The 15,778-nt window shown below is 40.1% G+C and overlaps 1 protein-coding gene across 5 annotated transcripts in view; it reads left to right on the top strand.

Moving 5' to 3' along the window:
- CNTN5 (contactin 5) overlaps positions 1-15,778 on the top strand; it is a 934,652-nt gene that overhangs the window by 763,578 nt on the left and 155,296 nt on the right. For all 5 annotated transcript variants that reach the window (XM_089512787.1, XM_089512786.1, XM_089512784.1 and 2 more), the window contains one exon: positions 13,598-13,734. In XM_089512787.1, coding sequence (XP_089368913.1) covers positions 13,598-13,734 — 137 coding nt within the window. The remainder of the gene's footprint in view (positions 1-13,597; positions 13,735-15,778) is intronic.

Below are 15,778 nucleotides of genomic sequence, written 5' to 3'. Positions count from 1 at the left end.
TAACGGGCCCTTATGTTTTAAAATAACAGATGGGGAGGAATAGGAGGGAGAGTAGCATTATATGTCAAAGACAAGTTCACTTGAACAGGAATCAATGTGAGTGATCAAACTGGACCATTGGGTCAAAATAAATGGAGAAAGAAATAAAAACAGCACTGTGAGTTTTAACTACAGGCCACCAAACCAAGACAAGGTGGTGGATTGTGCTTTTCTGAAACAAATCTCAAGTAGTTATGGGGGACTTCCATTATTCAGATATCTTCTGGGAGACTATGGTGGGTACAAACCGCCAAAAAGAGGCACCTCCCCGGAGCCTCTCTTTGCACCGCAGGAGCGTCACAGCAACCAAATTATGCGGTGCTGCTGCGGAGCAAAAAATAATGCCCAGAAGCAGCTCCTTTTTGTGACATCGCTGCGACACCGCAAAGCTCGAGAGATGTCGTGATGACGTTGCAGCTGCGCTGCCCCATCTGGAAGTGGCACTGCTGCGACATCACCATTACACACCCTGTCTGGTGGGCATGCTGCAGCTGCAACACCCTTGTCATGTGATATAGTTGCCGGGCATGTGGGTGCTCCGCCCACCAGGTAACCCTCGCGTGTGACGAGGGTGCCTCAAAGGCCCATCTGTTCCGGGCCTAACTCTGCTAAGCAAAAGCTTTTAGACAAGTTCCTAATGTCCCTTGTAGATAATTTTCTCTTTCAAAAGATGGAAGAAGAAACAAGGGGACTTGATCCTAACCAATAAGGAGGGGTCAGTTACTGGAACCAAAGCAGTTGGTACTTTAGTGGGAAATAACCATGTAATGCTAGAATTCATGATTGTTCAACAGGCCAAAGAAGCACAAAGCCTTTCGCTTCAGTAAAGATGATTTTATCAAGCTCAGTGAAATACCCAGAATCCCATGAGTAAACATGCTAAAGGGAAAAGGCACCTAGCATGAATGGGATTTCGTGAAGAAGGAACTGCTTAAAGAATAATCACAAACAATTCTATGGAAGAAGAAAAATGGGAAGCATCTGGGGAGGGGAGCCAATGTGGCTGCACAGTAAGCTCAAGGAGGAAATGAAAAGAAAAAAGAACATGTACAAAGAATGGAAGGAAGTACAAATCAACTGTAAGCCCAAGCATACAGGAATAATGTAAGGAAAGCAAAAACTCTAAATGATCTGAGATTGGATAGGCAGGAAAGAATGAACACAAAGGGGTTGTCAAATACGTTTGAAGGAAAAGAGTAAGGAAGGAAATGATGGGACCACTGTTCAGCAAGTATGATAAAATGCTTACAGTGAAAAGGCAGAAATGGCCAATGTCTATTTTATCCACACCACAAAAATTTATGACTGTGTGCTTCCATGTAGCTGCAGAGACCTTTTCAAGAACTCTGCATTGCAAATCAAGATTGACAAAGAGTTAGTTGGAACAAATCTTGATAAACTAACCATTATATATATATATATATATATATATATATATGAAAAATGGGTTACTATTTTAGTAGACGGTGGGAACTGTGCAGATGTCATTTATCTGGATTTCAGCAAAGCATTTGATAAGGTTCCTTGTAATATTTTGATTAGGAAATTGACTAAATATGGAATATATTGAAACACCATCACATGGATCCATAATTGATTGGAAAACCATGCTCAAAGAGTTATCTTCAGTGGCTGTGCTTCAAATTGGAAGGAGGTATCACATGGAGAGCTGTAGGTTTCTGTCCTGAGGCTAACAGTCTTCAGTATTTTAATCACAGATTTCGAAGATGGGGTGGAGGGAATTCTTAACAAATTTACAGATTATACAAAACTGGGAGGGATGGCTAACACATTGGAAGATAGGAACAGAATGAAAAAAGTCCTTGGTAAGCTAGAAAACTGGCTTGAAATTAATATAATGAAATTCAACAGAAACTAAGGCAGAATTATACATTTAGGTGACAAAATCCAAATGTACAAGTACAAGATGGAGATACTTGGTTCAGCCATACATATAAAAAGGATTTTGGGGATATTGTTGATCATAAATTGAACAGTAGTGTAATGCTACAGAAAAGAAGACAAATTGTATCTTAGAGGTGAAGCAGGTGGGCAGGAAGGAGCAGCCTCTGGCCACCCAGGCTGCAATCAGGCCATGATTGGGCCAGGACTGTGGCAACCACATGGCCCACTCCCATAGCAGGCTGCTGCCTACATTCCCAAATTGTGTCAACCAGGAGTTGGCTTAAACTGAGTCCTTTTTGTTGCAGCTTCACATGCTGGATGCCGTGACTCCGCCCCATCACCTCATGATGCCGCACGCCTTTCTAGACAGTGCACGGCATCATGACGCAACCCTGGCACTGCATCTAGACAATGCAGCACCGAAAGGGCATCAGAAAGCAGCACTGCCATAGCTATGACGCCCTTTAGAAGACACAAAAAGGAGCCACTTTTTGCGGCTCCTTTTTGCGCTCTCCGGAAGCCAGATTGGTGCCACAGCATGCGGTTGCTGCGGCACCAATCCAGCCACTAAAGGGATGGCTGGATGCCATCCATCTGTACAGTCCCATAGTTTCCAATTTGAGAGAAGTCATAGTTCTGCTAACTGTGGAATATAGTGAAAAGACACTGGTATATATTTACACTATTCTAAAAATAAGATCTTGGTGAGTATTAGCAAAACTCATGAGCATAAAATCCATTTCATCTAACCAGTCAGCTTGAAAAGCAAAAGCCTTTTTGAATAAAAATGCTTTTGCATCCTTAAGAAGAGATATGAAACTAGCTTAGGCCTGTGCTTATTGAAGTTCAGATATGAAACTAGTGTGAATTTTTTTTTCACTCGGTTTTTCCAGGACCTCAGAGTAACCAGCTATGAAATGGTACTCTGATGCCAGTGAAACAGAAAGGAATTTCCTAAGGACCATAAAACCCAGGCAGGCTCACATGGGGAATATGCAGCCTTCCAGATTACATTTCTCTTTACCAAGCTAATGTTAGATCAATGGCAAAGAAGCGATCAGTAGTGTTGACCAATATTTTGAGTGCCTGTGCTATCCTTTGAGGAGTTTATGGGGGAGGGGGGTTGCCTCAGAATAAATCTTGTCATGGACGCTACAGATTCTACTTGCTGTAGGTTCACTGATTTGTAAGTAAACAACCATCTTGGACAGCTTCAGAATGGTTTATGGGATTATGCCTGTCATTCTGGGAAAAGCTCTGCTTTGCATTCATCCCGAGGTACTAGCATTTTCTGTCTCTCTCTCTCTTCATCATGCTCAGTTTGTCAGTTGAATTTGATCCAATTCAACTATGGATGCTTTGGGGAATGCCCAGAATGCATAGAGGTGGTTTGTCTGCTCTCATGCAATCACAGGCTGATTTGAGTCCATCTTATCTATTGCTGACAACCAGATGTACCATGATTGCCTGATACAGCTGACACTCTGGAAGCAATCACTCCATTTGTCTCAGATGCTTGACTTGACATGCAGCCCTGCGAGTGACAAAAATCACTTTGTGTTAGATTTTGCCATACCCGTGCTGCCTGCCTGCTTTCTAGTTTGTGGCCTGCACTTTTCCCACAAATGTCAATTTAGTTACCTGTGATTCATACCCTCCAACTGTCTCAATTTAGCAGGGACAATCCCAATAAATCCTCTGTTGTCCCACTTTTTGAGGAGTTTTAAAATTGCCCCAGTTTATTTCTCTTCCTCCCACTTTCCCCCTTTGCCTTCAGCTTTGATTGCTGCCAACTACATTCAAACAGCAGAAGTAGTTTGTACCCAATTAACTCAATGAAAGGAGAAGAGGAAGTAGTGTCTTGCCTTTCCCAGTAGTCCAGGCAAAAGCAAACTGCTGCAGCCTCTCCAGTCTTGTGTGGTCCTCCTCATAAACAACTTTTGCTATCTTAACTACATTGTATTGCTGCTTGGCTGCACGTGTCCCAGTTTTCATCTGGGAAATGATTTGTTGTTACTGTTTCAGTTACTGCAATCTTTCAAATTCTCTCCCATCAAGAAACTATTTTCAGATTCTCTTAAGACTAAACTCAGTGTTTCAGAAGATTGTAGGGCAAAACCAGCTCATTCAGGGCATAGATAGATGGGCCTTACTAAGGATTCATTTAAACTCTGCACAGTTATTATCTCCACTATCTTGTGTGCTAAGAATTTGAATCTTATTACATCAAACTACAGGCCTGTTTAATACAACACAGTGGGTACATGGTTTGAGTCCAGATTACAGGATCATCTTCTCCCATCATCCTGTACACTCAGATCCTCTGGTGGACAGTTACTCCAGACAGCCAGGACTAGGTTGGCAGCTTTCAGTCAGAGGACTCTTTCTGCAACCGTCTCTAGAATATGGACTTAGTCAGCTGAATACGAATTTGAATTTAAAACAGCACTGAAGACTAATCTTTTCGACCAGGCCTATCCAATTTTTTTTAAAAAAACTGTAAATGTTAAATGATTTAAATGTATATTATTTTAATACATATGTGTCTTGTTTGTTCTTTTAAACTGATGTATGGTTTATTTGAAATTGTGTTTTAACTGGCAATATTTGTTAGTCTGTTGTTATTCCCCAATCAATCCATGGGGAAAGTGGGAAATAATAATAATAATAATAATAATAATAATAGTTGTTGTTGTTGTTGTTGTTGTTGTTGTTAACCATTATCATTATTATATTATTGCCCCACCAGAATCCCCAATCTTGGAACTGAAGTTCAAAAAGAAACTTTTGGTAGCTTTTCAGTTAGTGGTGATTTATTCATTTTTTCTAATAATAATGGCACAACAACATTGAATTACTATTGTAACATAATGAGTGCTAATCTCAATCTTTTTTAATGTAACTGTAACAGGGGATGTAAATCATGGACTGTTTTGTTCTCAAGTAAAAGGTCAAAAATTTTGGGTAGTTTTCTCCCTGCTGAGGGTAAAAACAAATATTCCCATTTTTGAAAATCCCAAATTATTGTGCAGGAATTCTGCTGAGAAAAACATATGGGATTTGGATGAACAAAACAGATTTCTTATATCAGATACAGACTTTCCCATGCAAGCAACCCCTACCAAGAGGAAAACTGAGCAAAATTATCTCTGGTCTATCATTCTTCCTGACAAGGAAGAATACCACACAGCGTTCTGAGAACGTTCTGAGAACCCGATGGGAACGGAACACATTTAAGTATACCGCACGTATGTGTTCCCATCGGGTTCCCATCAAGTTCCAAATGTGTTCTACATGTGTTCCAGGGAGGGGACGGATTAAATGTGTTCCCAGAGAGCTGTAACGTTCTGAGAACGTTCCAAAAGAGGTCTGTGCAGTATTCTTATCCATTCTCAAATCCGTTCTCTCATTCTTCTGTCTCTTGATTGGCTGAAAGAATGACAGGCAGGGAGGCAGGCAGGCGAGCGACTGCAGTGAGGGAAGGTGTGTGTGTGTGTGTGTGTGTGTGTGTGTGTGTGTGTGTGTGAGGGGGGAAAGAAGGAGGGAGGGAAGGAAGGAAAAAGGGAGGGAAGGTGGGACAAGGGAGAGAAGAGGAAAGGAGAGAAAGAGAGAGGGAAGGAGAAAATGGAAAGAGGGAGAGAGAAGGAAGGATAAGCAGCAAGAAAGAGAGTGAAGGAGGAGGGCAAAACAGAGGAAAAAGAGAGAAGGAAGGGAAGGAGGGGACCAGGGCAGAGAGCAAGAGGGAGAGGGTCTGGCTGCTTCTGTGGGGGCCTCTGGTGTCATGTCCAGCAGGGCTCCTGTGCTGTCAGCCTGCAGGAGGCAGGGATGCCAGGGATGCATCCTCCTTCCCTCCAGGAGGGAACCCACAAAAGCTCCTCTATTTGGAGCACCACACAAAAGCAAGCAAACAACTCCCAGAATTCCATAGCAAAGAGCCAGACAAGAGTTAAAGTGAGGAGGGAAGCTCACAACCTGAAGGCACACATTACATGCACACACACGGGAGGCAAAAGGGTGACAAGCTGCCAAAAAGGGGAATTGGGATGACAGCAGAGGACTCTTCTTTTCTAACCGGTTTAAAGAGCTGCAGTGGCTGCTAGGGCTCTGCCCTTGGCCCAGTCCCCTCCCTGACAACTTGCTTTCCCTTGGCTTTAAGGGACCTCCATGGAGCTCCCTTAAAGCAGAGGGAAGCCAGGCCTCCGAGGAGGGGGCTCTGCCCTAGGCCCAGTCCCCTCCCTGGCAGTTTGCTTTCCCTCGGCTTTAAGGTACCTCCGTGGAGCTCCCTTAAAGCAGAGGGAAGCCAGACCTCCGTGGAAAATGTTCTGGAAAAGTTCTCAAGAAAAAGGGATGCGCTGTGCGGTAAAATGTGTTCCCATCACATTCTCATCACGTTCCACTTTCCTCATGCGGTAATATCCGTTCCAGGGACGTTCCCAGAACGTTACGACTCGGAACGTTCTGAGAACGATATGTGATAATCTTCAAGGTTTCCTAACTGTTCAGAAAGCTGGGCTTGCATTTTGTTTTGTTTTGACTAGGAACAAATAATTATGGATATTCTTTCTATACCTAACTGTAACATTTACCTTCTGTTTACTTAAAATAATCTGAAAAAACATAAACTCTTTACATCACACTTAAACAAAATACAGCTTAAAAAAACCTATTTGTATGAAACTTGAAAAACAATTTTTTTTGTTGAAAACATAAAGGTAAAACAATTTAAAACAAAAAAGGAGAGAAAAGCACAACATATACACAACACACATTAAATACTCCCTGTGCTACAACAGGTTAAGAATCAAAATCTTGCCTAAATAAAAATGGTTTTGCCTCCCAACACAAAGAAGAAGGAAAGCAGGTCAACAGAACCTTCTGTGTTTAGGCAGTTCTACAAACTGGGAGCTACCACCAAGAAGGCTCTCTCCTGTGTCCTCACCAAATATGGCTGTGATGGTGATGGAACTGAGAGAGAGCCCTCCCAAAACTTTGTTTTGTAGTAGGAAAAGCCTATGAGAGATCTTCCATGCATGGATTCTTCAGGGTATTTGCTGATTCTGAAAGATGATGAACCAATCTGGGTCTTTGGGACTAGTATGCGGGCCAGAATTTTCCTATTCACTGGAGTTTGCTTTTCTCTAATTTAATCAAAATGTAGTATTTTAAGAAAAAAACACATATTTACACCCACATTTGGAGGCACATTAATTTGAAATAAATACTTAAATACTTCATTTGTGTAGATTTAAATAATTACAAGTGTCTTTGAAAGAACTACGGTAAGTTTTGGCAGTTTGGTGACCAAGTAAATACCTCACCCCAAAATGCATCAGCTAGTTGTGGCAATAATGAGTTCTTGAAATTACAGTACAGAAGCATAAATCCAACAGCAAAGTAACATGATGTATTGGGGTACCTATATAGTATTCCATTCATTTTTCCTGAGTGGACACTCAAATGAGTGGGGATGAAAAAACCTGTCAGAAGTAGGAATGCAAACACACACATACACATACACACAGACAAAACAATCTCACCTTTTCTTGAGACAGCTCGTGGAGAAAATGGTCAACAACTACAACATTATTTTGGATAATACAAACAAAATTCTGTTTTCTGGAGCTACAGAAAACAAACCATCTTAGTGTGACATCCCTTCAAATATTTAAATAGGGCTATCATATTACCACTTAACCTTCACTTCTCCAGGCTAAACATACCCATCTCCCTAAGTCTCTTCTCATAGGGCATAGTTTCCAGATATTTCATTATTTTGGTCATTGTCTTCTGGACACGCTCCAGCTTCTCAACACCCTTTTTGAATTGTGGTGCGCAAAACTGGAAGGTCTGACCAACGAAGAAAAGAGTGGTACTATTATTCCCTTGATCTAGACATTATACATTTATTGATGCAGCCTAGAATTGCATTGCCTTTTACACATGTCCATTGACAGTAATGGGACTTGAGGTTCCATATCCGGGGGCCAGGGAGAGGTCCCCGACTGATACATAAGACTGCTTTTATACAGAAGACCAAAAATATTAAAACTTCCATATTAACTGTCATATTAAAATTCCCATCTTCCCCCACTGTGTTAGGTGTATGGAGCTTACCTACACAATTCCCAGTGGTTTGCTCTTTCTTCAGGTAGGTACAGACATTTTTAGACAGCAAATCTCAATGCCCCTAGCCAACATACCCAATAGTGAGATATGCTGGGTTTTATAATCCTACATCAGGAGGGCCACAGGATTCCTTCCCCCATCTTGTGAGTTCTGCTAATTTCATTTGTCTGATTCATTTTTGTACTTTAATTATAATTGCATATTTTATTTGCATTTTTATTGTGCTTGCCTTGAGAGCTATTCCTCGAGCAAAGACATTCTTGTCCTTTTAAAGATTATCTAGAAGATGGGAGTTTTAGCTGGTGTTGGTTGTCATGCAAACAACCAAAGTAAAGGATGCAACTAATGTACTTGTAATAGACAACCAACAATTTTGTGTATTGTATTTATCACTTCCCTATTGGGTTTGACTATTTTATAGACAAGGCCTGTCTCTTATAATAATAATAATAATAATAATAATAAATTTTATTTTTACCCCGCCTTTCCAAAATATGATCAAGGCGGCTTACAAAGTTTAAAAACATTACAATTCACAAGGCATAACTTTGATTTTTTTAAAATTATTAAAAATTGTTTAAAATATATGAAATTAAATTTAAAATGAAAATAATATGAAATGCCAGCCATCACAGTAATTTACTGTGGTCACACTGTTGGGTGTTCAGTTTGTACTCTGGTTATCTGGCAATCTGATGCATCCCCGATGCGTTCCTATGCACATCTGTTCAGAAGTCAACCTCCTCAATTCAGTGGCTCCATCTATATGCACATAGCATTGCAGCTTAAATACCTCCTTGATTTATATTCTTTGTAACCAACATGCCAGGCAGAACTATTATTCCTTTCTTGCAGCTTCTCAAAACTCTGATTGGTGACTGGTCAAATACCAAATGGATTATAAGATTTATTTTAAAATGCAGTCCACTGCAAGGGCTGTTATTAAAGTGCTTTATTGATTTTGTTCTGTCCAAAATAGATCCTTCACTGTGCTAACTCTCAGTTACTAACCAACGCTGCCATATGTATTAGTCTGCATCCCTTGATGTCAAGACCATTGACACCTGATACTCTGCAGTGCTGTACAGAACAGATTTAAAGATTTAAAAGCTTTCCTCTTCAGTGCTTTGGATTAATGAGTTAAGCCTTATTAATCTGAGAAGGCTTTTTTCCTTGGGAGTTGGCATCTATAGAATAGTTATTAATGCCTCCAGCCCAGAGCATCAGCTGTTATTGCTAAAACCTTGTATTGGTTTGAAGAATGGGATTTGGACCTAGGATGATAAGTTTTCAAAGCTAGGAACAATTCCAACAATGGAAAGCAGTGGAAGTTGGTGGTCTCCTGTGGAACAGTGAAACTTCTCTGGGTTTTAGTCCAAACTTTAAAAGAGAACTCCAAGGTACTGGATGTTATCCTTAAAAATAATTTCATAGTGGTGGGAAGATTTGCTAGGGATGTCTACAAAGAGGCCTGTGGCCTCACAGGGATGGAGATAAATTGGATTGCAAAAGAGGATTCCTTGTTGATATGCACTTTAAATTTCCTGGACTTTGTCCAATTTGTCCAATTTGTTCAGAGAAGCATTCCCAGGCATTGCATAATTGTCACTTGCTATTTGATGTTCTTTTGTTGTCTGTTTTATTTGAATCATTTCCTATATTGCTGTGCATTGTATATGTATTATCCTACTAGAGAGGCAGGCTAGCTCCAACAGGCCTCCCTGTAAGAAGATTAACCATCCATTAAGAAGCCAAGCCCTCCCTCCAGTCCATCTCCCCTGATCCAGGCCTCGGAGGTAGAGACGAACTGCTGACCCTCATCCCCTTCCCCACCACCACTCCCTTCTCCTTTTGTGTCATGTCTTTTTAGATTGTAAGCCTGAGGGCAGGGAACCGTCCAATTAAAAAAGATTGTATGTACAGCACTGTGTAAATTTACAGCGCTTTATAAATAAAAATTAATAATAATAATAATAATAATAATAATAACAACAATTGTGCCATGGCCATAGGAAAAAGGGCCAACCTGCTAAAGATATCCTCTCCATACCATCTTAACTAATGACAGAAACAACAAAATGCAGGCATCATACTAACATCTCTAATTTTTCACCTGCCTGGTATGTAACATCTTGCCTGATGAAGAAGCCAGAGGAACTTGGAAAGCTTGTAATGAGCATATTGTGCGTTTGGGTTGGCCAATAAAGGTATCACTGATCGGAGGATTTTTGTTTGAATTTACTAAATGGCCAACACAGCTACCCCTGCATGTTTTTAGGGATGTAAAGAATAGTAAAAAATATTTGGAATGTGGTTAAAGTATGTGGGGTTTTTTGAGTGTCAAGAAACCTTCACTGACAGGAATCTTCACAGTTTGGGACTTATTCTGCACAAAATTCAAACATGGATTTGTGCAAAACAAACAAACAAAAAAAAAACAGCATTTTCTGAGTGAACAATAATATTTCAATTTGGAAATATTAATTCCTGCATATAAATGTTGTTTTCTGCACAGAAAAAAAAGCTAAAATTAGGTAATTGCATTAAATTTGCACATGGCTGATTTGCATATAAAACAGCATTTTCTGCACAGAAAACAGCATATTCAGTGCATGAATTAATATTTTTATGCAGGAATGTTATTTCCCACAAAGAAAATGCCGTTTCCTGCAAAGAGAATGCTCTTTCCTGACCATAACAGCCACTTATGAATTTTGTGCAGTTTTAAAATATTACTCAGAAAAAAATAATCTGTTCCATTGCTCTTTATATGCAACAAAACATTGCTCACTATATGGCTGTTATAACTTAGGTTATTACACAATATTAATGTGCTCAGAGCAGCATTAGGTTTGCTATTTAAAAGTAAGTGTCCCTATACCCTTTTCATAACCCAACAAGAGCTGCAACCTTCCCACCCTACAAAAACTTGACTTTTGTTTTCATCTTGAACTATTATTTCCAAGCCACGTGGGAACATATCCAGCTTCTCTGAAAGGCACAAGCATTCAGAAATTGAATGCTATAGTTCCACAGCATGCCTTGGGGAAATCAAATTAGAGTTTCTAGGATGCTTCTTGGATGCTTGTAGTCAGAGAAGCCATGTGTGCCCTGCATGGCCTGGAGTTTATTTAAAAGAAAAACAAAAGACAGGTATGCGCACATGGCTCCTCACCTTGTCTATGTAGGAAATAAATCTCCAGGTTATGGATTAATCAACCCTGTTGAGCCCTAGCTTACTGAAGGGATTCCATGGTGATGCAACAATGTGCTTCTGAATACCAGTTGCTGGTATTCCAAAGTGTATCTGATTAATTTCCTGTTTAGGGCTTTGAAAAGACTTTTGTTTGCCCACAGTGGGAATTAGAGTGCTGAACTACATAAGCTTTTGCTTTGTTTCAGCAGGCATTTTCTTAATTTCAGGGTGTAAAAGTTGAATTCTCATTGCCAGCCACACAGATGGGACCCATTAGCATTATCTATCAGAGACAGGAGGGAAAGTTCTCTTCCAAACCTGAAATCTACAGCACTAATATTCTACTAGGCTCTCCTTTATTGTTATGTATTCTAATTTAAGTTCATTGTTTTGTTCATTCTATTTTAATGTCCATTTTTTGATGTTTTCAACTGTAATTTTTTAATAGTTTTTTGTGGGGGTTTTGGCCTGTGCGGCCATGTTCTAGAAGAGTTTCTTCCTGATGTTTCACCAGCATCTGTGGCTGGCATCTCTGCTGGTGAAATATCAGGAAGAAACTCTTCTAGAACATGGCCACATAGCCTGAAAAATCTACAAAAAACTATGGATGTTGGCCTTGAAAGCCTTCGACTCCACATTGTAATTTTTTAAATTTATAAGCTACTTTGTATATTTATTTTGGGGGGAAATGTGATATAAAATAATAATAATAATAATAATAATAATAATAATTCTCACCTTTTCCTCAGAACAGAGACAAAAATGATCCTTTACTAAAAACATGTAATGATTTATTATTAAAATATAATGCGATTATGTATAGAATTGTTTATAAAAATTATGTGTACAGAATACAGAAGAAGTCTAATGAGTTTATCACACTGGGGCTAATTTTGGCATTAAAAAGAAATTAAAGTGCATTTAAGGCATCCCACAAATAAAGCGAAAATGGCAAGTAATTGCACAAATGATTATCACATGCAATTGTGCAAATAAAGTGAAATAGGAAATACATTGTCGTTGAAATCCTGAAAGTAAAAAGATATACGTTAATGCTTCTTTGTGACCACTTTAATGGCAGGTTTTGTGTAACACCGTGTGGAATCATTTTGCATAATTACATTATTTTTTCAGGATATTCATGGGATAAACTCCCAGTCTCCTTCGTGTGATAAACTCCTAGGACTTGGAAGGGCAGCTACAAGGTAACAGACATGATCCTGGAATGTAAAGCTATATTACTGAATACTAAAGTTAGAATTGTCCATGCCATCATATTTCTGATTTCTATGTATGGTTGTGAAAGCTAGACAGTGAAGAAAGCTGAGAGGAAGAAAATTAACTCCTTTGAGATGTGGTGCATTAGAAGAGTTCTGAGGATACTACTAAAAATACAAATAAAAGGGTCTGAAAGAGAATCATGCCTGAACTCTACCTAGAAGCCATATTGACTGAAATGAGATTGTTGTACTTCGGCCATATCATGAAAAGATATGACTCACTAGAAAAGACAATAATGCTTGGTAATGCAAATGGCAGAAGGAAAAGAAGAACACTGCATTACAGATGGATAGATTCAGTCATGGAAGCCACAGCCTTGAAATTGCAAGACCTGAGCAGGGCTGTTGATGACAGAGTGACTTGGAGATCTCTCATTCATGGGGTTGCCTTTAGTCAAAGTTGACATGTTGTCAGTTAACAACAACAGAATTAAGAACAACTGAAAACATGTTCATTAAAAAGGCGAGAAATAAGAACAGTACAATTGGTTTTCCATAACCAATATTTTTTTTAATGCCTTCACCTGCCAATGGAATGGCAATCTAACCTCCCTTGGAAAGGAGTGGTCGATTCCAGAACATGAGAGCAAGCCTCCAAGAATATTATCTCTTGCATTCCTGTACACATGCTTGTGACCATGCTGGGACTGAAAAAAGGATCTTCCCTAAATATTTCAATGGTTAGGCAAACTAATATGAGAGAATATGTTTCTTCAAATAATCATCCATTTGCAGCAATGATGTTATCACCTGAAAGCATCTAAAAAGCCTCATCCACAGTCATATCAGACCAGAGCCAAAACAACCTGACTTATTCAGCTTTGTGTCTAATTACAATGTGTAATTTGGTTCTACTCAGCCGCTCTTAGTTGGCTGAAGTCAGATCTAGTAGACTATTTGTTCCAAGATCAGTGCTTGCAAAATGGTTTTTAAAATACCATCATCTGCATTTTTTTAAATTATCAACAATATTTGCTCACATAAATTAACTCTTACAACAGAAGTGAAATGCTTCAGTAACATTATGATCCTCTTTTGTTGCTTTTGGCAGCATACCCACATTGGACAGAGAGGTTGAATGATACCCAGTTAGACAGTGGGGATCAGCTTCGATGGGAATGTAAAGCTACTGGAAAGCCAAGACCTACCTATCGCTGGCTAAAAAATGGAGCCACTATCTGGCCAGAGGTAAGTGAAGTATAGTTTTATTTTGTTCACAGACCACTGTTTGGTTTCAGAACTCCCAGTGGATACCAAAAATCCATGGATGCTCAAATCCCATTATACATAATGGCATAGTAAAATGGTGCATCTTATATAAAGTAGCAAAATCAAGGTTTGCTTTTTAAGGAAAATGTAGGGGGGGGGGGCATTTTCAAGCCATGGATAGTTGAATCCATGGATGTAGAATCAATGGATACAAATGGTTGACTATGATTGTGCTGCTGAAACAGAATTTCAAACAATATTGGCGGGATACACACTACCAAAATATAGCATGGCGGTGGCTATTTTAGGGTTAGGGCGCGCGCACCATTTGCACGCTCCCTAACCCTAGTACGTGCTAGGGTTAGCCTAGTACGTACTAGCAGCGGCAAAATGGGGGCGCCCTGTCTACATGGGCATCACCGTTACAACGTGATGGACACATAGCATCCGCATGTCGTGTGCCCCTTGTGATGCCACAAGTGTGCCATTGGCGCATTGCGGCATCATAAAGGCGCCGCAGAAAGAACCCACTTTTGCATGTTCTTTTTGCTCCGTGACGGAGCCATGCACTTTGGTGGCTGCAGCTCCCTCGTGGAGCAAACCATGGCGGTGGGAGACCGCCCGTTTTGGGTGGTCTGTATCCCACTATTAAAAATCTTTTAGAGCAGACTTCTAAATTACATTGAACTTCTAACTTCTTTTAAAGCAGACTACAGAAATTATTTGAAATTCTGTCTCAGCAGCCCAATGCTTATAAACAGAAGTATACGTATTCAGTGCACACTAGAAATGTAATGATTGTCATGTACTCTCTATCAACGACTTAATTAAGTATATACTTTACTAGGGGCCCATACAGATCGGCACAATAAGGTGACTTCCCAGTGGCAAGGGGCATTGTGTATGGATATTGCATGCCCCAATGCTGCCCCAAAGCCTGCATCCTGCTGCCCACCCACCCAGACAGCAAGCAGCATTGCAGTCCTCCAGCAGCATGGTATTCATACGCAGCACACCGAAGGAGTGCCATGACAGAAAGGTTGCCCTTTTCTGACACAAAAAGAAACAGCATTTTCCCACCTCTTTTTCTGCCAGAAAAAAGCCAGAGCGGGCCATGGCGTGTGGTTGCCGCAGTGCTTACATGACTCGTTCAAGGATGGTGTCACATCGCCCCTTTGGGCTGGTCTGTTTCGGCCCTAAGTAACCTTCCTGGCCCAACCTCCCTAAACCAGTTAGAAACCTCATTCACCCATCCTCTGCTGAATGGAACTCCTTCTCCTCATGCAATAAGTGCCTGATAAATGACATTTGGGGGAGTTACAATCATGGCAATACTGTCACAATCGTGATGAAGTAGCTGTTGTGAAAATGAAACTGTTACAGAAGTGTATATTTAGATAACTGCTTCATATTCGTGATTGCTACTCAATTCCAAATTTGAAGCTGTTTCCATGATCGTAAATCCTCCATCAATTCGGAGTGTGGTGGAGTCTCCTTCCTTGGAGGTCTTTGATACTTTGTCCAGGATACTTTGATTGAGAGTTCCTGCATGGCAGGGGGTTGGACTTGTGGTCGCTTCTAACTCTACATTTCTATGATTCTATTATTCTAATTTACTTTACTGGGCATCACCTGTTTGGGCAGAAGGAGCCTCATTCTAGCAGTAAGTAATAAGAGCACAGCGAAATGACATTCCTATCAGGTTTGAGGGGATCAGGACCGGAGAGATACTTAGGTCCAAAACACAGTGCAGAAATAATCCAGTTTGCACACTTTTGAAGATATTTTCAAACAATAAGGCAGAGAAATTTTTAAAAAATTACATGTTTAAAAAACTGGAAATGAAGACTGAAATTCTGAGATAATGGTTGATCATTTTTTCCCAATGGAGTGTCTTGATGACGCAAGAAAATTCACATATAAAAAGGATTCTGCAAGTAGCAGCAGACAACAGCTAAAATAAGTGTGTTCAGTCTATTGCAGACCTGTGTTCCTTACTATCCACCAAACAGAACACACTAGG

This window comes from Sceloporus occidentalis, unplaced genomic scaffold (genome assembly GCF_023333645.1).
Source record: "Sceloporus occidentalis isolate IW3139 unplaced genomic scaffold, rSceOcc1.0.p SCAF_2, whole genome shotgun sequence".
Classification (NCBI taxonomy): Eukaryota; Metazoa; Chordata; class Lepidosauria; order Squamata; family Phrynosomatidae; genus Sceloporus; species Sceloporus occidentalis.
This window is presented reverse-complemented; position numbering and strand designations above follow the sequence as displayed.